Below are 26478 nucleotides of genomic sequence, written 5' to 3'. Positions count from 1 at the left end.
TAGTTCTTTCTCTCTGGGAGACACTGCTGCAGTCCCCAAGCGTGCCAAATGAACACATCTTAGCAGCATGAATTCGCATGTGGTTTTTCTGTTTGACAAACCTGTAAGAGTGAAGCACTTGGGTGCAAAGTGGTGCAGAGTGAGCAGGCATCATACATACACCCCTCATACACTTTCCCAGTGCACCATTACCCTGACTTAGCACTGCCAAGCCACTGACTCAAGAAGTGATAGTGACGGTTTTGTAATAAATGCTATTCATTTGTAATCTAAGCAGGATTTTAAATTATGCACCTCACTATGAAAGACTAGTGCCCAACCTCACCGCCTCTCTCTGTGCACAGCTGCTAGTCCACACTCAGGCAGGACTACAGGCAACTTCACAACACTCTTGCTCTCACAGACACAAAGGCCTTCTTTCCAATTCTGCAGGCTCTTACCCATCTGACGACCAGTGGCAGCCAGGGCTTTCAGGCTCTGCAGACTGTGAGTACACCTCCACTTTGTCAGCCACCATGAAGGCAGAGTAGAAACCCACTCCAAACTGGCCAATGATCTTACTGTTGACCTCAGCCTGGTTCTGCAGCGCATCCAGAAATACCTGTAGGGACAATGAAACACCACAATGCAGGCCCACTAACCTTCTGCTTCTCCAGAGGCCCCTTCAGCCTCCTCACAAGCCCCATCACATCCTACACTGACTGATTGAGCCTAGTGCCCAGCATACACATGGTGCACCTGGCAATCTGATACGTTCACCTCCAGAAGGAAGCCTGTTCAATGCTCTGATAGGCTCAACTCTCTGAAGCAGTACTTAAAGTAGCTCCAGCTACCCAGTCCTCAGTAAGAACAGATACCACAGCTCTGGAACAGGTAAGTGCTGCCTAGGGCCATGTCTGCCATAACAGGTGGAGAATAAAGGTGCATTTACCGAGCAGCAGCACAGCACTTAACCAACCCCTCACCCCTCCCACTAGCCTCTGCTGCTACCTGGGCCTGTGTCAGACATGCACAGATCTTCCTGATCTCTATTTTGATGGTCTGGGGGAAAGACGCTCCAGTCTAGCAACTGGTGCAATGTGATGACAACAGGATTCTAACAGGGGCTGGTCACAGGTGAGAAAAACTGTTTCTTTAATACTGTCCTAGCACCATATGCCTCAACCAGGAACCAACCCTCACTCAGAAGGAACACGAGGTTAATTTTACCGCCTAATGAAGTGTCCTTCATAGATAGTGGCCCATGAAATACAGGATGGGAGATCATCAGGGAAATGGAAATCAATGAAACTTTTTTTTTTTTTTACCTTTGAACCAGATCTAGCGATGGTGCCAAGGTTAGAAACAAGCTCCTCCTGGGTCATTCCAATACCAGTGTCCTGCAAAGAAATAGAGTAACTGTACCTGATATACCAGGACACATGGGTTTTGACAACAAACAGAACAAGGGGAACGCCATTATCGCCCATCCTCCAATTTTATCATCACAGAAACAGCTAAGAAAAAGCAAAGAGAATTGATTTTCTCCAGATAATGAATGGTTCATTTCATCAATGTAAATACAGGACACAGAACTCACATTTCTAAGATGCAGTCACAGTTGTCCAGTGACTACAGACTCCACACCAGGAGGTTGCACAGGAAAACCAGAAACATGTTAAGATAGACAAGCTGATTTTCAAGCTGATTTCCTTGGCAAACACAGTAGCGACTGGTGACTCCAACCAGTCAGACCCCATTGCACTAAGTATAGTACAAATACAAAATGATGGATAACATCCACCTTCAGAGGCCAAAGAAAGCTGTTTCATTTAACAGATGGGAAATGAAGGTAGACAGCAGTTAAGTGACCTGTCCAAGATCACACAGGGATTTCATAGCAGAGCAGGAAATTTACCCTGGATCTCTCCATTAACCTTGATTGCAAGACAACTCTTCACAGAGTCACAGAAAAATAGGGTTGGAAGAGACCTCAAAAAGTCCAACCGTCTGCTTAAGACAGGATCATCCCTAACCAAACTATCCCAACACAAATCCTTGCCTAACCTATTTCTAAAACTACACAATCAACCATCACACAACTACAAAGCACTCCACCCCTTACCTGCCAGATAAAGCATGGCACAACAGTGGTCAATGTCCTGCTGCTGCAAAGGTTGTTAAAATATACTTCAAAGATCTAAAGAAGACGGCCATGCCCATCACAGAGGAAGGCAAAAACTCCTGCAGTCTGTAATAGTCTGACCATGAAGTAAAGTTCCTTCTGGACCTCAAATGTGGTGATCAGTCTGACACTGGGCAGAGGCAAGACCCTTTAACCAGAAGCCTCCAGAAGTTTGCGTCTGGCAGGAACACTGGCACACCCCAGTCAAAATCCCCACCTTTGGCTGCAGCCAACCCCCAGTAGTTCTGAGGAAGGCAAAAAAGAAATAACCCCTGACACTTGTAGCAACAAGAGTGGGGAAATTTCCTTCCCAGTCCCTCATGACACCCAGCAATGCCCAGAAGCATGGGAAATACCCATAGTATACCACAGCCTTAGCTACTCATGGATCATCCTTGACCAATGTTTACCCAATCTCTTCCTGAAAACGATGGAGATTCTACAGCTGCCCACGCAGTTTATTTCATTGCCTCACTGTTCTAATAGGGAAGAAGTGTTTCTTGATATCCAATTTAAGCCCACTTCATTGTAACTTCAAGTCATTGCTATGCATCCTGCTCTCTGCAGCAAGAGAGAAAAAGTGTTTTCCCCCTTCTTATGGAAGCCCTTCAAATATATTAAGACTCATCATATCCCCTCTTGATCACCTTTTCCACAAGCTGCACTTTTCTTCATTCTCTCCTTATAAGGCTTGCCTTCCAAGTCCTTTTTCATTTTTGTCACCTGCCTCTGGACCTGCTTTAACTTCTCCATGTTCTTTTTAAAATATACAGCCCAAAACTGTACACAATACTCTACTAGATAAGCCCCCAGTGCCGAGTAAAGAAGCACCATCACCTCATGTATCTTGCACCTAATGCTCCTATCGATGCTCTCTAAAATCATATCTGCCTTTTGTGCAGCTGCACAGTGCAAACCCAGATCTTGATCCAGCAAGACACCCAGGTCCTTCTCTGTAGTGCTGCCATCCAGCTAGTTGTCATCCATTTTATACTTTTGTTTTTGATTATCCTTCCCAAGGTGTTAGCACCTTACACATCAGCACTGACCCCAGTTAGTTCCATCCCAGCTTTGCAATCTGGCAAGACCCTTCTGAATTGCGTCCCTGTCCTCCAGCATCTGCAATCCTTGCCAGTTTTGTGTCACCTGCAAATTTGGTCATGAAGCTCTCCTGCTAGTATCCAAATCATTGTCTGAACAGAGAAATCCAGGAAAGCCTAGGAGCAAAAAAAGAAAAAAAAAAAAAGAAAGAAAGAAAGAGACATACAGGCTATAGAAGCAGGAGGTAGCTACCAAGGAGAAGTATACCTACTTGGCTTGCACTTGCAGGGAGTCAGTTGGAAGGCCTAATGGGAACTTAGGCTGGCAATGAAAATGAAAGACAAGAAAAAGTCCCTCTACAGGTATATAGGGAGTAAAAAGAAGGTGCAAGGTAACATAAGACCCCCACAGGGCAGACTAGGGCAATTGGTGACAGATAGGAGGGATAAAGCCGAGCTCTTCAATGAGTTTTTTGCTTCCGTATTCCCAAACACAAGTCTCCCAGTTGGATTATAGATGAGCACAGGAGGAAAACTAGCCCAGCAACTGTTAGCACCAACTTAGTGAAGGGGCTGGATATACTTATGCCAACAGGCCTGGATGATCTTCATCCAAGGGTGCCGAAGGAACTGGCCAGCGTCATAGCAGAACCACTGGCACCATTGTTTGAGCATTCATAGCGCTCAGGATGAGTCCCAGAGGATTGGAAAAGGGCCAATGTACAGCCAATTTTCAAGAAGAGAAAGGAGGATCCAGGTAACTACAGGCCAGTTAGCCTCACCCCTATTCTTGGGAAAACCTTTGAAAAAATTATTAAGGATCACATTTGTGGGAGTCCACCATGAAAAATAATGCTGAAGGGCAACCAGCACGGGTTCATAGCAGGTAGATCCTGCCCAACTATCTTTGTTTCTTTTTATGACCAGGTTACAAAATGGCTAGATGCAGGGAATAAGGTAGATGCAATCTACCTGGATTTTAAGAAAGCCATCGATACAGTATCTCATCCTATTCTCATAAATAAACTGAGTGGCTGTGACGTAGATGATTACACGGTCAGATTGGCTAATGGGATGCACCCAGAGAGTGGTGGTGGACAGGTTGGCATCGACTTGGAAAGATGTGGGCAGTGGAGTTCCTAAGGGTTCAGTCCTTGGACCAGTGCTGTTCAATGTCTTCATCAGTGACTTGGATGAGGGCATGGAGAGCACTCTGTCCAAATTCGCAGATGACACCAGATTATGGGGTAAAGTAAACACACTAGTGGGCAGGAAATGAATCCAGGTGGATCTGGACAGGTTTGAGAAGTGGGCAGAACAGAATAGGATGCAGTTCAACAAAGACAAGTGCAAAGTGCTGCACCTAGAGAGAAGGAATCGCTAACACACTTACAGGCTGGGGGATGACCCTCTCAGCAGTACTGTAGCAGAAAGGGATCTTGGAGTCACAGCTGACTCCAAGACGAACACAAGTCATCAATGTGATGAAGTGATCAGTAAAACTAACTGCATTTTATCATGCATTAGCAGGTGCATCAGAAACAGGTCCAGGGAGGTGATACTTCTACTCTATACAGCATTGGTGAGGCTGCAGTTGGAGTACTGCATCCAGTTTTGGGCACCATATTTCAAGAAGGACGTGGATAACCTTGAGAGGGTCCAGAGGAGGACCTCCTGTATGGTTAGGGGCCTGCAGGTAAGGTCCTATGAGGATAGATTGAGGGACCTAAATCTCTTCAACCTCTGCAAGAAAAGGCTGAGAGGTGATCTTGTGGCTGCCTACAAATTCATCAGGGGGGACAGCAAGGGATAGGAGACGCTCTTTTTACGAGGGCACCCCTTGGAGTAACTAGAAATAATGGCCACAAACTGACAAACAGCAGATTCAGGTTGGACACCAGGAAGAACTACTTTACAGTGAGGGCTGCCAGAATCTGGAATGGGCTTCTAAGGGAGGTGATGCTCTTCCCTACCTTGGGGGTCTTTAAGAGGAGACTAGACAAGCATCTGGCTGGGGTCATCTAACCCCAGCACTCTTTCCTGCCCAGGGCAGGGGTTGGACTCGATCATCTGCTGAGGTCCCTTCTGATGCTAATATCTATGAATCTATATTACTGGACCCAGTAGAGACCCCTGTGGGATTCCTCCTGAAATCTCCTGCCATTCTGACATGGATCCACTTATAATTACACTTTGTTTCTGGCTATTGACCCTGTAGTAATTTGTCTGGCCCACATTTCTCAATTTATGACCATGTCACATGGGACTTTGTCAAAAGCCTTGCTGAAGTCCAGATATTACACTTGATCTGAGCTTTCAAGAGGCCAAGAAGCGATTACTATATCGATTGCATTCTCTTCACCCACCCAACTAGTTATCTTGTTTTTGTTTGGCACAATTTATTCTTAGTAAATCTATGCTGGCTGCTTACGATTAGCCTTTCCTCCTTTAAATGCTTGCAAATGGATACGCTCCCATAACTTCCCAGGTGCTGAGGTGACATGAATTGTTCTGTAGTTCCCCAGGCGCATGTGTGTGCATCAGCACATCTACATGAGACGTTCACTGTGCAGTAGATTAATTAGCTGCACAGTAAATATCCACATCTACAGGTGCACCCCTATTAAGCTGGAGTAAACTAATTTACTACGCAACAGGATAGTACTTGTAAGCTGCGTAGGAAACCCCCCCCAAAAAACAAAAAAACAACTCTGCAGCAGCATACAGGTAGACACTGCCCCAGCTGACTGGGGCATGAGGGTGCTTCAAGCTGCCTGCTGGCTAGCTCTGCACTGAAGTAACTTTGCGCCCCAGCCAGCCCCTCTATGGCATATTGAGCCAGGGGAACAACCCTCCAGACACCCTGCCAGCCAGGGCTGCTCCAATCTGGCTTGATGTGCTGTGATCCTGGCCACACAGGAAGACATGTACCCGGGAGCAATGAACTCCAATGCGATAAGCTCCAGAGTTTATTCATGTGCATTAATATGCACATGCAGATGCGTGCACATGCATATCTGTGTGTTTAAATAGATGGGTGCTATGTTGGTCTTTTTCCAGTTCTCTGGTACCTTGTTCATCTGCGTGACTTTATAAATATTATTGTCACGGGTTCCAAGATCTCCTTTGCCAGTTCCTTCAGTATGCTGGGATGAAGTTAATTAGGCCCTCTTCCTTCAAGTCCTGATATGCTTCCTTCCAATCTGTTCCATCTCCTACACTCCCCACTTCCCGCCCCCTTAAACTCTAGTAAAATGCACCAATAACACCCAAGCATCTGGGTCAGAGAACTGGTATAGCAGTGCATAAACACTGTAATATTGGCTTCTACAGAAGCAGCTGCCACTAGCATCAGGAGTGCACTGCATGGGCTAGGAGGAAGAGGGGGCCTGGACTGATTGTTATGCACCATGTAGCTGAACTCTGAAGACCAGCCTTTGGAAAATCTGAGGTTTGTTAGGTCATGGCCATTTTTGTTTGAATTTACATTCCCTTGAGGACTGATCTATAACAAGGATGCTGCTATGACAGGAGGTCCTTGGACATCAGTGAAGTAAAAAAGAACCCTAGCACAGCTCATTTACTTTGTCTCATCTTCAGGTTTCCCTCCTCACCTCCTCCAAATATTTGCTGAGGTTACATGACAAAATTTCCAGTTTTGGAAAATAATTTCCAGGAAAATAATATTCCAAAGTGCAGCTGCTAACACAGAGGTGCAAACCACCAGTTCATCTCCTGTTCCAAATAAGGTTCCTTCTGACTTCTCAACCTGAAGCTCCCCCCTTTAAGTCACTGCTTTTGTACTTTGTTCCCTATACACTTTCCACAAGAGATTTCATCACAACAGACAGCAGATTAGTTAACTAAAGTTCTTATTCACCTGAAAACTCCAGTTACCTAATGTCAGGCCTTAGTTAATAGTAGGGTACTTCTCCACATCCTCTGCTCTGTGTCACAAAAAGCAAGACCTTTCATCTGTCTAAAAAAGGCAGGGCCTATCAGCTTGGGCTGGGAAAACTGCATGCCAGGTAGGGTTTAAATAGCTGAAATGGTGGAAAAGCCAGAAAAAACAGAAATGGTATGGCAAAACCTCAGGAATCTGACAAGCTCTCTGTCCCCAGGCCATTAAGAGAGGTTTTCATCATCTGGTTCAGGTTTTGTTCCTGCTAGACCATGAACAGAACTCCTCTATGATCTACTTCTATTTATACCATAGCATGTCATTCCCAAATTCCAGTACCTTAAAAACAAAAATCCCTGCACTATGAATATACTTTGCTATTATAAAATGTCTGCCAGGTTTAGTGCTAGATGTTTAAGAAAAACTGCTGGAAACCAGTTTGATGAGAATGAATCACAACTGTAGCAAACACTGCTTACAACTTGCACAGACCACTCCCCAAACAGTACAGCTGTCAAGGAAACAGGAAAGGTGCATGTAGGTGGCAAGTTATTTCCAGGAAAATAATGTTCCAAAGTGCAGGAAAATACTCAGACTAAGCAAAAAGAAGATGCAACTGCCTCTCACCCATCCCTTCCAGTGCACCCTTTCCCACAACAGCACAAACTTGCTTTCATGGTGCAATTTTCTCCTTTTTTCACCAGATGGCACTGCCCTAGCAAGCACTCTAATCAACAAGTAGTATTGTAAGCACTCACATACTGTCCACAACATCAGAGTCCTGTATCTGCAAAGCAAGCCTTCCACAGGTTAGGACAATGAACAAGGCTGTCAGGAATCAAGGGACCTGGGGCTAAGAAAATGAACTCAAAGGAGAAACAGGCTAAGTGTCTATTCTTCTCACTCAGCAGCTTACTCAGCACCCACTAACCCCCATATTGCATCCACTTGTCTCTGTCACTCCTACATGCGTCTCTAGCAGTCGTAGCTAGGAGCAGACTGCATGACCAAAGAAGTCAAAGTACCAGTATTTAAAAAAAAAAATTTTCTACTTTGTTGCAGCCAATATCATTGCAAAATAGCAGTCATCTCAGTTCAAAATGCAATTTAGTTTCCATCACAAATCCAATTAAAGAGTCCCTCTAAAACCCACAGGAAAAGCAGTGTTGGCCTCAAAACTAGTAGGTTCCATCAGGTGGCTGAGTTACACCTTTTCTAAAGAAAATGCCAGTTTGTTTCCTGTTGAGTTACAAAACTCAAGGGAAACCAGAAACAGAGTTTATATAGTTTACTGCTTTTTGCAACTCTGTAGCAGAGAAAAACAAACGACAATGCAGGAAGAAATAAGATTTGGTTTACTACACTCCCCAACACTCAGGTGTAGCATACAGCTCCAATATTTCACTGGCTGAAGATTAATTACAGAAGCTATTAACATACAACTCAGCAGGGGGTGCATTAACTCACCCACATGGAGTGGCATCCCTAGGGTTCAGAGGAAATGGAATGTCCTTTCAAAGATGTTCAGGGCTAGTGGTTAGTGAAGTCTCTTGTTTTGCAGATCTGTCCCTTACTAGGATTATAACTGGCTAAGGAAATCCTCTCTCAAAAATCTTTAAGTGCTATCAAAATTACTAATACATCCCTGTTAGATGCTCAGAAATTTCAGAATTACACTACACCACAGTGCCAAATTAATTAGGCCCCGCAAGCTGAATAAGTAGTGCTGAGCCAGGGTGGGCCCAATCTAGCCCAAGGACTGAGTGCAGCTCTGTGAAGCATGCACCCAGGACCAGTCCCAAGTGCAGCCATGGACTGTGTACACCTGGGACCAGCCCTAAGCATAGCTGCAAACAGCATGTGCCCAGCACTGGCCCAGAGTAGATACCAGTGCACATGTCCAATTTCATACCCTGGGGGAGCAGCACCAGGGGCTATACATATTTTTGGCACCCCTGCACTACACACTCCTACCCATCCTTAGCCCCCCCTTGAGTAGAAGCTAGGAAATTGCATGTGGAGACCTCTGCATTGAATAACACTTGAGGGCTGGCCTGGGGTATCTTAGGGTTAATAGCATGAAGTGCTATGCTTCTCCATGGTACTAAGGACCACAAAATTCTTAATATAGAGCATGAACAAATGGTAGTGAACCATTTTAGCAGGACTCTGTAACATTCTTGTATGCATACCGAGCTTCTTGAATACAATTCACGCTGCAAGTGCAAGCCAATTCTAAAGTGGCCTAGATACCATAGGATTACACCAATCTTATGTTTGTGGCTGCCAACTAAGTGAAGCTGTCTGGCATGGGTAAATGAAGCACTAAAACCAGTACTCTCAGTTGGGTCAGATAAGGTAGTGTGGATTTTAGAACATCTATTTTACACACACACACGCACGCACACAAGAAGTACCACAGCAGATCAGATTCAGGAGCCATCCTGTCCAGCATCCCATCTCCTGCTGTGACCAACATAAGATACTGTGCAGGGAGGTGTACAAAACCATGAAGTAGGCAAACGTGCAATAACCTGCCCCTGTGAAGGTACTGTCACTTTTACGAAGAATTCAGGAGACCAAAGGATACAGCCCAACTGGTTTACTAATTAAGAATCTCTGACTTGCTACGATCTTGGCTTCAAACACATCCTGTGGTAATGAATGAATTCCAGCCTATGTTCATATTGTGCAAAAACAACCAATTTGATCATATATGATGCACAGCTTTCCCAAAAAAATTAACCACTGGAAACTGGCTATCTAATGTGAGGAAATGTAGGGAACAGAGAAACTAATCATGAAGAAGCCAAGTTGTTTATCCCCTTCTTGTGTCAGGTGGGCAAACAGCAGCTGGAGACAAGAGCTGAGCAGTTCAGTTCCAGCTGAATTGGACCTGAACAGATATGAGAGCGAAATTGCATGGCCCCTCTTCTCGAAACCAGGTGGGAAGCCAGCAGGACCTGCTGGAGCCAAATAGCCCAAGCCCCTCCTACTGAGGTGGGTGGGCTCTCAGCTGACTCAGCAGGTGCTGCTTGCTGTCTACCAGCCTCAAGAAGAGGGGCCAGGCAGTTTGGTTCCAGCAGGATAAGGCCCTCAGCTGATATGAAAGAAATTTCTGGCTGCCCATTCAGCTCAAGAGGGGCTGGGTAGTTTAACTCAGTCAGCAGCCACCTATTGAGTCAGCTGAGAGCCAATCTTGCTGGAGTCAAACTGCTTGGCCTTTCAGGCCAGGCAGGCAGCCAGCAGCATCTCCCACATCCTTCAGCTCTGCGGGAGGGGGAGGAATTGATAGAGCAGCCACAGGTTTTTTGCTGTTCCCTTAATGAAGCTGCCTGTGTTTTCTCTGCAAAATACTTTCTGATATTTTCAAGGAAGGATCTCTGTTTCTTCATTTCACCTTCCACAAACAAGGTGTGCATCTTATTATTCAGACACACGTGTCATGCAAGAAAATGCAGTATTTCTTTTCATCAATTTTACTACATCCAAACAGAAGTCTCTCAACCTCACCCAACTGTAAGTTTCAGTTTTGCAGTATCTTCCAACTCTTTCCTCCAAAACACCCAGCCCTGTATTATTTAAAGAAGTCATCAAGTCTTCCTCTGAGCCCCCAAGATCAGATAGACAAGGAGCCATCTGTTAACCATTCCTTCTAGATGAGAGATGTAAAGCTGGGTATCAACAGCACAGACTATATAGCCCTCAGCTCCTTATCAAGTGGCTCCAGCAGCCTTGCTCACAGGCTGATGACTAAAGACTCCTGCAGAAGAGAACCCATAGCTACCTCCTGGGTTACTGATGGGCTACTCCATTCTCACATCCCAAGTAAGTAAATGAAATCTCAGCAGATGAATATTCAGGTCTCTGAATATCTCACCTTGTGCAGACTGCTCTCTCTTCACATTGCTGAAGGGGCAGACAAATTTTGGTGTAGCTAGGAGATCCTGCTGTGTATGTTGGTTTGTGCTACCAATGAGCTCTTTAGGGTACTTGGAGGATGTCACTGGACTGCAGAAGTTACAACCCCACCCTCCAACACATAACAATCACCAAAAATCTCAGGTTGAAAATCCAGGAACTAAGATATCATGTTAATACTCTTAGTCTTGCAAGACAAAATTCAGTCAGTCCTGACATTAAGTCCACAAAAGTCAGCAGAGTTGCAACCACTTACAAGCAGTGTTCCCTGTAAGCTGTGTGGCTGCACAGGCGCACCTGGCAGCACAGCATAAGCACGACTGTGCATGCCATGCAGCTTAGAGGGAACACTGCTTACAAAAGATTTAGATTTTGCCAAGTTCTAGTTACATAATGTCCCCAGATGACATGGGGAAAGCAACCAAAATGGCTTGCTTGTACATGTTATAGATTAAAGATGTGAGGTTACCATTTTGCTCATACTCCTGTTGTGCAGGGTATTTCTCACACTCTTGCTGACTGGAATTCTGTCTGCACAGAGCAATTAGCATTTGCTAAGACAGAGGCAGTAAACCTGTGGTATGGGTGCCACTAAGTGGCATGGACAGCCTGTATGTGGCACTCAGAAGATCAGGGAGAGGGCAAGGACCACAGAAGTAGAGAGGGCAGGGAACACAGAAAATCAGAAAGGGAGGAGAAAGCACAGCAGCAGATAGGGCAAGGGAAGGGGATTAGAGTGGCACTCAGCAAGGGTGTGGTACTTAATTTGTGGGACAAAGGTTGGCACCTACTGTGTGAAGAGACAGACCCACTTGATATTTCACTATTTGCAACCTGGTACTTTAGAGGGGAACTAAAAGCCCCAGCTTGCCATGGGTGCATATGCTGAAGTTCACTTCATTTTTCTTTAGAGCCAATGCAATTCCATATTCCGTAAGAGGTTAAAACTGCCTTCGTCAGAGCTGAAGTGTACCAAGCATACTGAGTAAGGCACATGACATCTTAGTAAGAACATTCTCTCCCCCTGCTTCTCTGAAAACTGTAGCATTACATGCAGTACACCAGAAACAGGCAGGCAACCAGAGAGTGATTTAAAACAGAACTTAACAGTTCTAATTGGGTTTGAGGTAAAAATTGCTCTGCTTGCAAGCCTAAACTAAGACACAATTACCAAAGAGTGGGACAGTTTCATCAATAATAGAAGAAAGGACTCAAATGAAAGCCAAATTAGTTGTTCCATGTCTGGAATCTGATGGCCCAAAGGTTAATATGCCCACTGCAAATCCCAGAAAGGGTAGATACAGACAAAGCAGAAACAGCAATGAGTTGTATCTACTCTTCATTAAAAAAAATTGCTCTCTCATAGTTTCTTAGTTGTTAGGGGCTGGAAGGGACCTAACAGATCATTGGGTCCAGCTTCCCAGCACGTGGACAGGAAAGACTGCTAGGATCAAATGATCCCAGCAAGATGGGAATCAAGACTTTTTTGAAGAACTTCTCAGGGGAGCCTGTTCCAAACGCTTGGCTTGTAAAGACGTTTTTCCTTATCCTAGCCTGAACCAAACTTCAATCAGCTTGTACCCATTATTTCTTGTCCTCCCCTTGAGGGCCTTGGTGAATAGATGCTTTCCCAAACCCTGATGTATGCCTCCAATATACTTATAGGTTACAACCAAAGTCCCCCCGAGTCTTCCCTTCTCCAGGTTGAACAATCCCAAGTCCTTCAGCCTCCCCTTATACATCTTGGTCTCCAGGCCTCTAATCATGCATGTGCCCCTCCTCTGGATTTGAGCTTCTCCACATCCTTCTTCAAGTGCGGTGCCCAGAACTGGACGCAGTACTTCAGCTGCAATCTCACCAAGGCTGAGTAAAGGAGGAAGACAACATCCTTTGCCTTGCTCAAAATGCCTCAGTGGATGCATGCCAGCGTTTGGTTAGCTCTGCCAGCTACAGCATTGCATTGGTGGCTCGTGTTCATTTTGTTGTCAATCATGACACCCAGGTCTCATTCAGTTGTGGTGCTGGCAAGCAGAGCACTGCCAAGCCTGTAGGTGTTTTGTGGGTTCTCTCTCCCTGGATGCAGCCTTCTACATTTCTCTGTATTGAATGACATTGGGTTGAAGTCTGCCCATTTCACAAGCCTGTCCAGGTTGGCCTGCATTGTCAGCCTGTTTTCAGGCATGACAACGCTCCCCCATAGCTTGGTGTCATCAGTGAACTTTGCCAGCTTTCTTTTAATACCTGAATCCAAATTGTTAATGAACACATTGAAGAGTACTGTCCAAGTACTGACTTCTGAGGGTCACCTTCACTGGTCCCATTCTTCCATGATGACTCAGTTCTGTCAATCAGTACCCTTTGGGTCCCATCACAGAGCCAGTTACCTAGCCACTGGACTGTGAAGTAGTTGAGGCTGCATTTTCCCAATTTGACCATGAGGACATCATGGGAGATCAGGTCAAAGGCCTTTCTGAAGTCCAAGTATATGACATCAACCTCATTTCCTCTATCCAGGTAGCAAGTAACCTGATCATAGAAGGAAATTAGGTTGGTCCAGCACAACCTGCCCATGACTAAGCCATGTCGGCTATCCTTCAGAACACTGCCTTGAGTTAGCCTATGTGTGATGTTTTCTTTGATGACTTTCTCCAGAATTTCACCTGAGATTGAGGTCAAACTGACTGGCCTGTAGTTTCTTGGGTCCTTCCTTCTCCCTGTCTTAAAGACAGGTACCACATCGGCTTTTTTCTAGTCTTCTGGGACCTCTCCCATGTGCCACGAGTCTTCAAATAACTTCACCACCAGTCGTGCAATCATGTCAGTCAGTCAGTTCCTTTAGCACCCTTGGGTGTAGCTATCAATACTATAGCCAGGAAAACCCAACAAAAACATGAAACGTGGGAAATAACACAGACAATCTCTGTATTAATGTTCTGGAGGGTTTGAGAATCCTTAAGTTACTGAATTGTATTGTCCAGTCACAACCCTTTAGCCATTCAGCCTCTTAACATTCCTATTGCAACTGCAACAGTCACACAAAAGTGCAATAAATGAAACTAATGCAGTAAGTAGTTCTGTCCTTTCCAAAAAAACATTACCTTGTGTCCTTTCACACTTTACCTTGAGTCATCTATCCATCCCTTCCATTCTGTTCCCTCCTCCTGTACTTGCCTGTATCATTGGTTCCTCAACCCCTTAACTGCCCAGCTACCTTATTCTCTGCTCCTCCCCTGCATACTTCTCTCCTGATGGTAAGAAACTCCAGCTTGAGTGATACTGGTCCATGAAGGAAGCTCCATTTCCTCTCTTCCCCTCCTCTGATATAGCAGAGAACCCAAGAGCAGGCACATAACCTGGCTCCACTTTCTTACGCCAAGTTTCTTGAAAAAGAAGGTCCCAACTCAAAAAAAGCAACTAGAACTAAGGGGGGGGGGGGGTGTAAGAGCACCAGTTCTGCACAACCACCTTTTAGTGCTCTACAAGTCTATGTCTGAGATTGTTTGCACTACCCTAAAAACTTGTGTCCAACTCCATGAGAAAAAAAAAAGTAAGCTCTTCCTTTTTTTCCTTACTCGGCATCCCTTTCTCCAGGGGGCTGGAGTGACAGTGGTGCTAAGGCACATAGTTGACAGCTCAGGGGTCACAAGGCTGAGGCCACAGCAGATTTCAATGAATCTGCAAATTCTGCTTAATATTTTGTCACAGGGACATGAAAGAGGAAAGAAAGAATCCCTTTCTCTATCTGCAGGACTAGAGTTAATGTCAGGTCAGGCCTCTCTTGGTCTGCTATCTGGTATGGTGTAAACCAGTACAGTCTGTGCCATGGCCAGACTGTTGGCAACTAAGGTGGCACCCGCACCTGGGCTTGCCTGAGTGAGGAGGATGTGTGGATACCCAACAGAACTAGAAACAAGACCTGTCAAAGGGCAGATGACCTCCCTGCAAGCCAACAGCCATACATACCTGGAGAGATAGGTGCCACCACATCACTGTCTGAAGACTCATCAATGATGCAAAGCAACTCAACCAGGGTTGTTACAGCATCAAAGGTGCCCCAACAGTTACAGCAGCCTCAGGACTGACTTGACTTGAGAACAAGACTGCGCCCTCTGTAGCTCCACTGCCATAAAATTAATCCACAGAAGCCACCTCTTTCCACACCAGAAATTAATTTCCAAGGAATGTGAAAAAAATGGGGAGAGTCACATCACCCACAGAGAATGACAGAAAGCTCTCTACAGTGAACTCCTGTAACCAGAATTGCTACTTCTACTCCAGCAGCAGAGAACAAAAGCACTGGAGAGGCAGACTGCATAGAGCTGCATGCTGGAGTTATCCCACACGGTACAATAGTTTTACAGTGAGCTACCTGATAACTCGGCAGCAAGGCAACAGAGTGTCAGCTGGACTCAGCTTGCCCTGACTGAGTAGGCGGGGCTGGGGGAGAGAATCAACAAGGAAAGGACTCTCCTTTAACTGCACCAGCCTCCACAGCTAAGCTGATTAGGAGGGGAGTTCTGTTTATGAGACTTCAGGCCCCAACAGAAGCAGGGTGTTACTTGAGACTAGTTCCCTCCACAAAATGCATGGCAGCACCCACCACCCTTCCAGCACAGGATGCACTTCAGTGGGGTGCATGCAGAGATTCTGAAGAGTGCTTTGGGTCTCAACAAGGTAAAAGGCACAATAAGAAAAGCCAAAGGTTGTTGCAGGGAAGAGGCTGGAGTATGAAGATTCCTCACCAGGGCAGAAATTTGACAGCCCTTCTGTGACAGACTATGGTCTTGTTGTAATACTTCTGGTTTGTGTATGTTCATGCTACAATAATGTCACATGCCTCAGTTTCCTTGACTAACTTGTACTGAGGGAAATAAGGGATTAAAGATAGAAGCCAGCACTATCTGGCCTTTGCCACAGAATTTATTTTCATTTTAATAGCTTTGCTAATGCTTCAGGTGGGCTTAAGGAGGTAACACTTGGGAGCTGTCAAGGGAATAGGTGGAAACAAGCATGACAAGAATGAAACAGCCCAAAGAACTAAACTTATATTAAACAGTGGCTTTCAACCTTTTTTCATTTGTGGACCTCTAAAGTATTTTGAAGGGAGGTGCGGACCCCTCTGAATTATAAGTATGGGTGTGACAGGGGGCCACCCCCCAGCAGATCTCTCCATCAGCCCGCCCACCTGTCCTAGGCAGTCTGCCCACTTACCTCGCCTGCCATGACTTGTTGTAATGAAAATAATTAAAAAGATCTATGCGAGAGATTGCCCTCTTAATGCCCTAATACCCAGGACGTACTACACAACTCCAACCTTCCCTTATTGTGTCCCAAGCCTCACAGATGTTACACTGTTTTTATCAACTCTATGTGCCCCCTTAGTGCTGAGCCCTCCAGTACCTGTGTCTCTATACCACTTGGGCACCTCTCTTTCCAGCGCCCTGCTCGATACACCTCTCTCTGGCACCTGGCTTTATGCATCCATCCCTGGGCTCTGCCCAAATCATGTGCCCTTTTCTCCAAGCACCAATGAGGCCTCCAAACCTCCTCTTATAGCCTCATCCTAAGCCACTGGATCAACCAAACACAAGCATAAGCCCCTAAGCTGTAACATAAACACTAACAATAAATATAACACTTTGTCCCTATAAGAGGACAAACTTCCAACCTTCAGCTAGCATGCCCCCTGTCCCAGGGTACTTGAGAAGCTCCTGGAGTCTTACTGTACTTAGGTAATCAAGTAGGCAGCACCAGGTCTCAGGTATCACCCCCATGCAGTAGCTTCTTCCCATGGCAGTTGGCAGAGAAAGACTGCCAGCTACCTCCATCCTCATCTTTATGTATCTACAGGGCCCTGCTGCCTTACAGGCACTTAACTGCCTGCAGGTGCATGTGGCCCTCCATTAGGCTGTTGCCTCAGTAACCCACAGCTGTGGAGCTCTGCTTAGCCCATAGTGCTCCCAAGTCAGACTGCTTCAGCCTTAAAGGAGCAGGCATACCTTAGTGCCCTGCTACAGTGGGTATTCACATACTTTTGATGGCTCATAGTCCTCTTTTGTGAACCTGACAGTTTGCAGACCCCCAGGGGTCTATGGACCACAGGTTGAAAACCTTAAGGTGTTTGGGGTGGTATGGACTGGAGAGAAAACAGATGAGCTAGTTTTGGGGTGATCAAATCTCTGCCAACTGGACTGGAGCAGAGGGCCTGCTTAACCCATGGGGGATGGGGTAGAAGACAGAGTATTTTGGCTGTGTGGCTTTTGTCCCCCACAGATCCCTTTACTGAAGAGAAGCAGTCTGCTTTTGCTGCTTGGGACTTCCCTTTGAAGTGGTGAAGTCCATTGGGAGCCAAACCTGGAGAGAGTTCTCCAAGACATGGCCATGGATAGCCAGGGAAGAAGAGGGACAAACAGCCACGGTCTCGAGAGCTGGAAGGAACCAGGGCTTCCCCACTCTAGAGGCTGCACCTGGGTTGGCTTGTTGGGGGAAGCTACTCAGACAGACAAGATAAGGCTAGGGGTTGTGAGCAAGTGCTCCCCTGGGGGAATCCATGACACCTTCATCAAATTTCAGGGTTACAGCTTCACAATCCAGTGTCATACCCAAGCACAGACCAATCATGCAGAAAATCAACTGTGAAGGGGCCAACCACACAGGCTGGCTATAGAGACTGACACCTATCAGCTTCTAGTTAAATTCTACTAGAACAACACTGAATCAAGTAGGAGGAAGAGAGGTGATATCCTGTTCCCAAAGGGAGAGAGGTACCTGAATGGTGATGATTCCCTTTCCACCATCTGTTTGCAGGTGAATCTCCATATCTGGCAAGGCCTTCCCTTCAGACATCAGCTTATAACGAAGTTTTTCCAGAGCATCATTGCCATTTGAGATCAGCTCTCGGATGAACACCTGGGAAACAACATGGTCACAGGCTGCAGACTCCATCTAGCCATCATAAACCCCAACAACTGCCTGCCCCATTTGGGATGAGCTGTCAGACCAGAGGTTCTCATGCCCTAACAAGCACACAGATTCAATGCTACAGATGTAAAGAGCATCATAGTTCAGTAATATTAGTCAAGAGTGCCTGTGTAGAGAACAGTCTACAGCAGGGGTTGTCAAATGGGGATGTGGGTACTCCTAGGGGTACATGGAAAGGTCCTAGGGAGCATGCATGGGCAGGAGGGGTCAGAGTGCTGCCACCCACCACCCCACACAGCCACCTCCCAGAATCAAGGCTGGGGGGGCAAGGGCAGCGGCACCCCTCTGCGAGCCACACAAGCACCAGCCAGCTGGACATGGGTTACAGATGGGTGGGGGAAGGAACTTGCACTCAGAGGCTGCCACTGCCATCCACCACCCCATGCTGCTGCCCACTGCCCCGCACACCACTTTCCCACAACCAGTTGCACATGCAGCTCCATGGGCTGCTGATGGATGGTGCATGATTGGCTGGGTATGAGGCCTGTCAGCAGCCTGCAGAGCCCCATGTGCGACCAGCCATGGGAAAGCAGGGCACAGTGGTGCGGGTGGTGGAGGTAGCCACGTGCACACCCTTCCGCCCCCGCTCCACATCTGGCTGCCACCACCAGAAGGGGTATACTTCTTTAAAAAGGATGAAAACCCCTGGTCTACAGCATTCTAAGTGATGTTGATTCCGGAATTCCATAGCACATTTCCAATGGAACCAGTGGGCCCACTTACACACTTCATCAGTGGCCGGGAATGGAGGCATAGGTAGGCCCCTATCAAGAAAGAGGAACACCGCCTCCCCTACCACTGCAGTGCGAAGACATACTTCTCCCAGGAAAGGTAAAACTGCCTTCTAACAAACACCATGTTTAAAATGCTGCATTAAAAACAAGAGGAGAAAAATGACTGGTAATAAAAAGGGGGAGGTTCTCCACACACTATTACTAGGGCTCCACAGGTCTTGGCTGCTTTAACTCCATCATGCTGGAACTCAAGAGAGAATGCAGCAAGCAACCAACTCTTTTTCTCTTTTGATGCTGTGTAAGTTGGCTTGTCTAAAATTTGTTGCTAGAACAGACAGTTGCCCCAGCCAGAATAGACCCACAGTCATCTGCATGTATTTACACATGAAATTAGAAATGCATTCTAAAAGGCTTCAGTGAAAGCTGGTCACTTGCTCAGACTGGCTTTCCAGCAAATCCCAAGCATGCATTCCCACTGCAAGGACGGTGTCTGATGCTGCCACAAAAGTCACACAAATGAACCGTCACAAATGGGAAATTCACCAGCTTCCGAATGATTAACATGTGCCCTACCTCTTTCTCAGAGTACAAGGAACGAGCAACAATGTCCAACAGCTTCTTTGTCTCAGCCTGGAACTCATGTTTGGAGGCTGCACCTAGAATTAATCACAAACACATCCCAGGGTATTTCACTGCAGTTCCATCATAAAGGACACAGCCCCTCCCAGTACACTTCACCCTCCCAGGGCCTCTCTCTGCACAGGGATATGGGCAGCCATGGCTTTGGCTCAGGCTACAACAAAGGTGCCAAATGTTTCCAAATGGGAGATAAGTGTCCGCTAAGTGAGCATCCTACCTCCAGGCTTAGACCTGAATCACTGCACACAAACTGCAGAGTAGTCAGCAGATGATGTGTGATACCATGCTTGATCCCTGCCTGTCTGTGCTAGAGCTAGAGCTGAAACAGCAATCTAGCCATGAAAAGCAATGTCCCACACCCAAGCCCTGGAGCCATCTAATCCCCAAGTGCCACAGCTTTCTTTATGGCTCATCCCCTGTACCCTCTCCCTCTAAATTTTATTGCCCTTTGTCCTACCAGACAGGAGTCCTCAGTGCTGTACCAAGTCAGAGCAAAGAAAGTTCCCAGAGCACAAAGGAACTATCTGCACACAACACAACCCAAGGACTTTCACAAGCATGCTACACTCCTAGCGTCAAAACTGGGGCATAGAGCTGGTGTGTCAAAGTTATGGCCTGCAAAGCTCTCTTATCCAGTCCCCAGTGATACTCCGGGGTCTCACAGTTGACCCACTCAAGGATGTGAGCCACATGTCACATGGGTTGTGGACCAACTAGGGAATATGCTGGATCCAGAAGGCTGGGGTCGGGGTGGCCATAGGCCCAATCTAGCCTGGTCCCATACCATTCATCCAGCCAGGAGGACCAGATGAGTTTGATCCAAAGTAACCAAAGCATTATGCAGCTCTTAGATAGGGGCTGCACATGCAGCTATTCTTGTACTAACCCACCAGAATGGCTATAGCGAAAGGAAGGAGATAAGGCATTTCAAGAACAATGCTTCCACCAGGAGGTTCTCTTTGGACCTCTTAAGGCCTGACTTAGGCCCTTCCAGCAACAGATTTGTCTCCCATCACATGCATCAGAGCCCAGACAACAAAGTGATAGACACTGATGACTGAGTCCATTAAGAGTGTTGTAGTCCTGTATCCTCACAAATACAAACAGCACACAAAAGACCGTGAAATGCCAAGTTAAGGCAAGCTAAGGTGCTATATAGTGCTCAAACAACTCACTTTGCTTTAAGACAACTCTCCTTGGACACAAACACAACAGTCAGCTCTTAAAGCTCTTAACAGGCATAACACAATCATTCCAATGTGATCTCCATCATCAAGAGAAATGAGCTGGTCTTGCACAGTCCACTTTTTTTTTTTTTTTTTTTTAACAGCAAGTGTAAAACATGAAGCCATTTTGGAACCCATAGACATATGTGTGTGCCCATGTACACACAGTCTACCCAGCATATCATACTTCAAGTTCCTGCCACTGTGAAACTGAAGATATGCACATATCATTCCTGAGAGGCTTTGCTCCCCAACAGGTTCTCATATTATGTGGGAAAACAAAAAATCCAGAAGTCTGAATGTGTTCTTCCTCATGTTTTTCACTCTGTAAGTAACTGTGTAACTGGAAGACCCCTTGTGTTAGTTTGGGTGATTTTATTTTTTGTTAGGACACCTGAACCTTGGCCATGGAACCCCAAGCCTTTATCAGGACCACATCAACAATAGCTTATTTCACCTAAATCTTGAAAAGGAACAAATAAATGGTCTGCCCCAAAGACCATCCTGACTGTAACATTCTTCAGTTCTGAAACCAGTTAGACATGTCAAGCAAACATGCTACTTATCCTTTTTATAGCTATTGGGGGTGCAAATCAATCTGTCACCAGATGAAGAGATGACAGACACCTGCATCTCTCCTTCAGAGGTAGGGGTTGCCCCTGGGTGACTGCTCCAGGCTCCCACAGAGCACTCACCCTCCCATGCAGAACACACAGAGGACAGTTTTCATTGCATCTGCTCTGCCCAGACTACACAAAACTTCCCTATAAAGATACCCCTGCCCATGCTAACCTTTCACATTCTCTGTATTGCTGATGATGGTGTGCAAGGACTCTTCATCTTTGTCCTCAGCAGCCTGTGTGCTATAATTCCGCCCAGCGAGAACAGTGAGGGCAGACAGGTTGTGTCGGGGCCTCGGAAAATTGAGTGTTGCTCTCTGCAAAAAGGTGGTCCCTCTCCCTGGAAAATACAATTCAAGAGGTGTTAGTGTAAATGACAAATACAAGTGACAGGAAGGCTTACATCTGACCTGAGTGATAGTTCTCAAGAGGAGAAAGCACTTTGCTGTATTTCACAAGTTACAGGGTGAACTTAAGACAACATTAACTCTGGTGAAAAAGTAAATTACCACAACTTCACCAGGATTTTAAATCAAGCTAAGAACAAACCTTTTGTCATGGCAAAATAATATCCCACAGGGCCTACCCAGAGCCACCTACTAGATCTCACTGATCAGCACATTGATTCATTCCAAACCACTGCTCTCTGTAACTACCCTTTAATCCTGCCCATTCCTTACCTAAAATAAATTCCCAATTTAGCCTTCATGTTTAAACATTTAAGTTAATTTATTGCAGCTGAAGTCACCCTTTAAGTGTGAAAAAAAGATTCTGCATTTAATTAATAGTCAGAGAAGCAGGAGGCATTACTGGACCCAGGTTCCAGAGTGACCAGCACATGCGCCTCTTATCAGTTGGGTCAGGGATATCCATCACTCTGGGATATCATGTACAGTACAGACTGAAAGCAAGCCAGCTTTCTGAGTGACCAACAAACACTATGAGGTGCCCATTCAAGTGCTGCTTTGGTCTTGACGTACTTAGTTCATATACTCTGACAGGAACACAGCCCAGGCTGGTACAGATAAAGGAAAGAGTTGACAGCCATTCTGTATTGGGAACGGCCACTCCCCAATCACTTGAGGCTCCATCCCCATTCCCCACCTTCCCCATATTTCCACCCCAACAAGCTCTGCAGCCCAAATGACATTTGAAGACACCATCTGGAAAACATCTGAGTGGGATGCAGACCACATCACCCAAACCTAGACATCCAGCCTCCTCCTGGGATATGGCTGCTAACAGATCATAAGGGACTTTCCAGTACATAAGCTGAACTGTCAGAAACACTGCAGCCACATGCACCGCAATAATCTAAGAACTTGAGTCTGCTGACATTGACCTCCTTTGTACTAAGATTTTCTGCACCACATCTCTTCCACGTTCCCCCTAAGGGGGAAACCACAGTGACAGTCTACAAAGCAGCAGCATCTAGATATGTGATAATCAGGAGCCACAGAGGAAAGCCGGGGCTGTTAAGGATATGCAATGCAGGGGGATCCAAGGAGGGAGCATTTCCCTCAGCTCTTGAAATTCACAGGTAGTCTCATTAATTGAAGAACAAGTCAGTTGCTCTGGGTTTGATAAGGCAGTTGCATTAAAACAGTGGTGCTCAGCCTTTTGGCCCTGTGGGCTGGACAAATGGTACAAGGCTGGTCTACAGGTCAGATGCCTCACAGGGTCAGCACTGGGACTGGGCCTATACTGCTTCAGCCAGATCACTTGCTGCCCTGACTCACTGGGCTCCCCACAGGTCCAGAAACATGCCAGCAAAGGAGTGACAATTAACTGGTACCGTTCCCCTGCCACCAAGTTTCTGGACTTGTGGGGAGCCTGTCAGACCAGATAACATGGTTCCAAGGGCTAAATCTGGCATGTGGACAGAGCACCCCTCCTCTAAAGAAAAAGCAGTAGCAGTTAGTGCTAGAGATGTAAAATCTCCAGAATTTTTTTAAACCATGGAAAAATGGAAATTTTGGGGAAAACTGAAACATATGCAATACTTATTTTCTTAGCATGGTTTACAGATCTAAACTAACTTTGTTATTTTAAGAACATAAGATGTATTACGCATAACTTGGTTTCCTCATAAAATTATCATGTTTGGTATATTTATTAGATTTAAAAGTATAGTTTATTCAGACAATAATTACAAATTTACTAATTGACTCTACTTTCAAATGTTTTAAATTTTTGTTACAAATGGAGCTACAAGCTGCTGAACTTGAAGGAACCTAGCATCTCTTAGTTTTTGCCAGTTTATGAGAAGCAGGCAAAAATTAAAGTTGAAAATAGAAGAAACCATCAATGAGGATGTGCAACTGTGGAGCCAAAGGGGCAGCAAACTTCTCCCAGGACCGCTGCTTCTGCCCACAGTGACCTCCAACGAGAAACCACCCGTGGCTCTGGGAGCAAGCTGGGCTGCAGAGCCAGCAGCCCCCGGCCGAGCAGCGCTGCACAGCGGCCGGCCTCGCCCCTGCAACGGGACGGCGGGGCCGGCAGGCGGGCTCGAAGCAGCCTCTCTCCTCGCCTGCCAGGCCGGAGCCTGCCCCACCGCTCGTCCCCATCTCCCGCTTTTAAAAGTCGGATGGTTCCGAGCTGCGCGTCCGACCGCTTCCCCCGCAGCGGCTCCACCTGCTCCGCCCTCGCAGGGAGCAGCCGCGTGGGACCCGGCAGCAGCACAGGGACAAGCAGGGGACAGGTCGCGGAACGGCCGGTGAGGGACGCTGCAGGGGCCCGCGACTGGAGGCGCCGCCCGCCTCGGCTGGGGGCAGCGGGGCCCGGATGTGCTCGGGACAGCTCCCGCGTAAGCCCGGGCCCGAGGGGGACCGCGGCAGCTGCACCCGCGCCCTCCCCTCTCGCCTTCACCTGCCGCCGGCGCTCGAGCCGCTGGGGCGCGCCCCGCCCGCAGCAGGGCCCAGAGGCGGCCCCCCCGCAGCAGCAGCAGCAGCAGCTCCCCAGCCATGCCGCCAGTCCCGACTTCGCCCGCACTCAGGGCGGCGCGCGCTGATGGCGTCACAGCGCCCAAGGAGCGCGCGATGGCAGCCGCGAGGCGTCACTCTGCCCCGGCTCCCCTCGCGCCCCATGATGCACCCGGGGCGCGCAGTGCATGAAGGGCCGTGACGCGCTGCATATGCGCGCTGGCCACGCCTCCACCTGCAGGCGCGCGGGAAAGTGAGCGCCGCGCATGAGTACGGCTGGGCGGGACGCGCTGTGCGCCCTGCGGCCCCGCCCCCTGCCCGCGTGTACCCTGTGGCCTCTCCTGCCGGCTCCGGGCTCCCCGCGGGCGGGCGCTCTTTTTTTTTTTAATCAATATATTTCGTGTTCAAGGTCAAGTCGGCCAAATCAGTTCTAAATCGTATGGATTGAGCATGCAGAGATCAATCCTTCAAAACAGCAGGTAGCTGCACAGTCTCCACCTGCCATCCACCAAGCATGCATGTGCCAAGCAAGGGGCCTCTGTTCACCAGCACACCTGCACCCTGTGGGAGCAGCCTCTGCCAGTGTGGACATCCAGCTGGCCTCTGAAGTGTCACTGTGATGGGCCCATACCCACACCCAGCCTCCCATGTGCCTGGGCACCAGCACATGCAGAACGGGCCTTCAACATACTCACCTGCTCACCCAGGTGTGTGTGCATATGTGCACCTACCCATGCACACAATGAAAGGCTCTGCTCAGGCACACGCGCAGCATGAAATGGCAGTTGAGTGTTTCAGGCCTTGCCGCTTACCCACTGCCTGCGGCCTGTTTTACTGTGGAATGTAGTTTCTGTGTTTGTTAGCGCCTGTGGAAATTGCATGTCGAAAGCCAGGTTAAGAGGGAAGGCTTGAATTAACTGGTATGCTGCCAACCCAGAGCTGCTTAGGAATCAGTCCCCTCCCAAGCCTGAATTTCATCTTCCTGTAGCATGCTTTTTGTTTCTGCTGCATCTGTAAAGAAAACTTTGAAAAAGAAAATGTGGGTGTCACTGATGTACCGATGTCTGCCAGCATCTGCAGAGACCCTAAAACAGGGGCAGGCAATTATTTTGAGAGGAGGGCCGCTTACCCAGTTTTGGCAGGTTATCGAGGGCCACATGGGTAGCCCCGCCCCTTGACAGGTACCCCACCCTTTGATAGATGCCCCACCTCCTGGTCACCATCTTAGGACCAACATCCCAATGTCTTGGGACCAATGTCCCAGGACCAGCACCGGTGGGGCCCAAAGTGGGGCACAGGCTGGCAAGGGTCTGCGGAGCTGGGCTGGGCTGCACCAGCAGGGAGGAGGGAGCTGGCCCGGCTCCACAGAGCCCCTGGTGGCTGGGACCCCAGACTCCTGCTGCCCTGGTCTGGGCCGCACCGGCACTGGCCCTGGACCACCAGTGCGGGCCCCGTGCTCCCACTGGCTCCCCGCCCACTCACACCCAGCACCCCCGAGCCCCGTGGTACAGGCAGGGGCAAGTGCACAGACCTGACCCCCTGCCTGCCAGCAGGGAAGAAGCTGGTGCTAAGCAGGGGGAAAAGTGGTCCCTCACCTGCCCCATGGCCAGTACCCCGCATTGCAGGCATTCACAGCCTGTGCGGGGCTGTCCAGAGCAGGCACAGGCAGCCCCAGGCAGGCTGCAAGCAGGCCACTGGCCATGGGGTCACTTTTCCCCATGCTCAGCACAAGCTTGTAACACGCCCCACTGCCAGCCTAGCAGTGGGGCCAGGTTACAAGGCAGTGCTGAGTGCGGGGAGGAAGAAAGCAGCCCTTCCCCGCCCCATGCCCAACACCCCACACTGCAGCCACTTGCAGCCCGCCTGGGGCTGCCTGTGCCTGCTCTGGACAGCACTGTGCAGGCTGCGAGCACCTGCAGCACAGACTGCCAGCTATGGGGCAGGTGAGGGGCCACTTTTCTTTGCGCAGGGAAGGAGCCCAGGGAAAAGCTGAGTATGGGGGGGAGCGGCCCCTCCCCTGCCCCACACCCAGTGCGCCGCGCTGCAGGCGTTCACAGCCCACACGGGGCTGTCTGGAGCGGGCACAGCCAGCCCCACAAAGGCTGCAAGCAGCTGCAGCAGGGGGTACTGGGTGTGGTTGGGAGGGGCTGCTTCCCCCCCACGCCCCTTCCTTGTGAAGGACTTCCTCTCCCCCACCCACTTACCTGAGCTTCCCACTGGGCAGGGCCCTACTGTTGTTGGAGCCTGCTGGGCTTCCCCTGGGTCCTACTGCCCTTGGTTCCTGTTATTTTTTTCAGGGACCGAGGGTAGAAAAATATTAATTTTCAAAAT

The 26478-nt window shown here is 47.9% G+C and overlaps 1 protein-coding gene across 1 annotated transcript in view; it reads right to left on the bottom strand.

The window, feature by feature from the left end:
- The window catches only part of TRAP1 (TNF receptor associated protein 1), a 51990-nt gene extending 27765 nt beyond the window's left edge, over window positions 1-24225 (bottom strand). The window contains exons 1-6 of the mRNA XM_019540015.1: window positions 24095-24225; window positions 21399-21566; window positions 19315-19397; window positions 17795-17935; window positions 1308-1379; window positions 441-601 (exon numbers count right to left, since the gene is read on the bottom strand). Coding sequence (XP_019395560.1) covers window positions 441-601; window positions 1308-1379; window positions 17795-17935; window positions 19315-19397; window positions 21399-21566; window positions 24095-24191 — 722 coding nt within the window. The 5' untranslated portion in view covers window positions 24192-24225. The remainder of the gene's footprint in view (window positions 1-440; window positions 602-1307; window positions 1380-17794; window positions 17936-19314; window positions 19398-21398; window positions 21567-24094) is intronic.
- Window positions 24226-26478: the final 2253 nt, after the last annotated feature.

The sequence above is a fragment of the Crocodylus porosus genome, unplaced genomic scaffold (genome assembly GCF_001723895.1).
Source record: "Crocodylus porosus isolate Cpor-Errol unplaced genomic scaffold, CroPor_comp1, whole genome shotgun sequence".
Taxonomy (NCBI): Eukaryota; Metazoa; Chordata; order Crocodylia; family Crocodylidae; genus Crocodylus; species Crocodylus porosus.
Note: the sequence above shows the minus strand (reverse complement) of the source record. Positions and strands in the feature narration are given on the sequence as shown.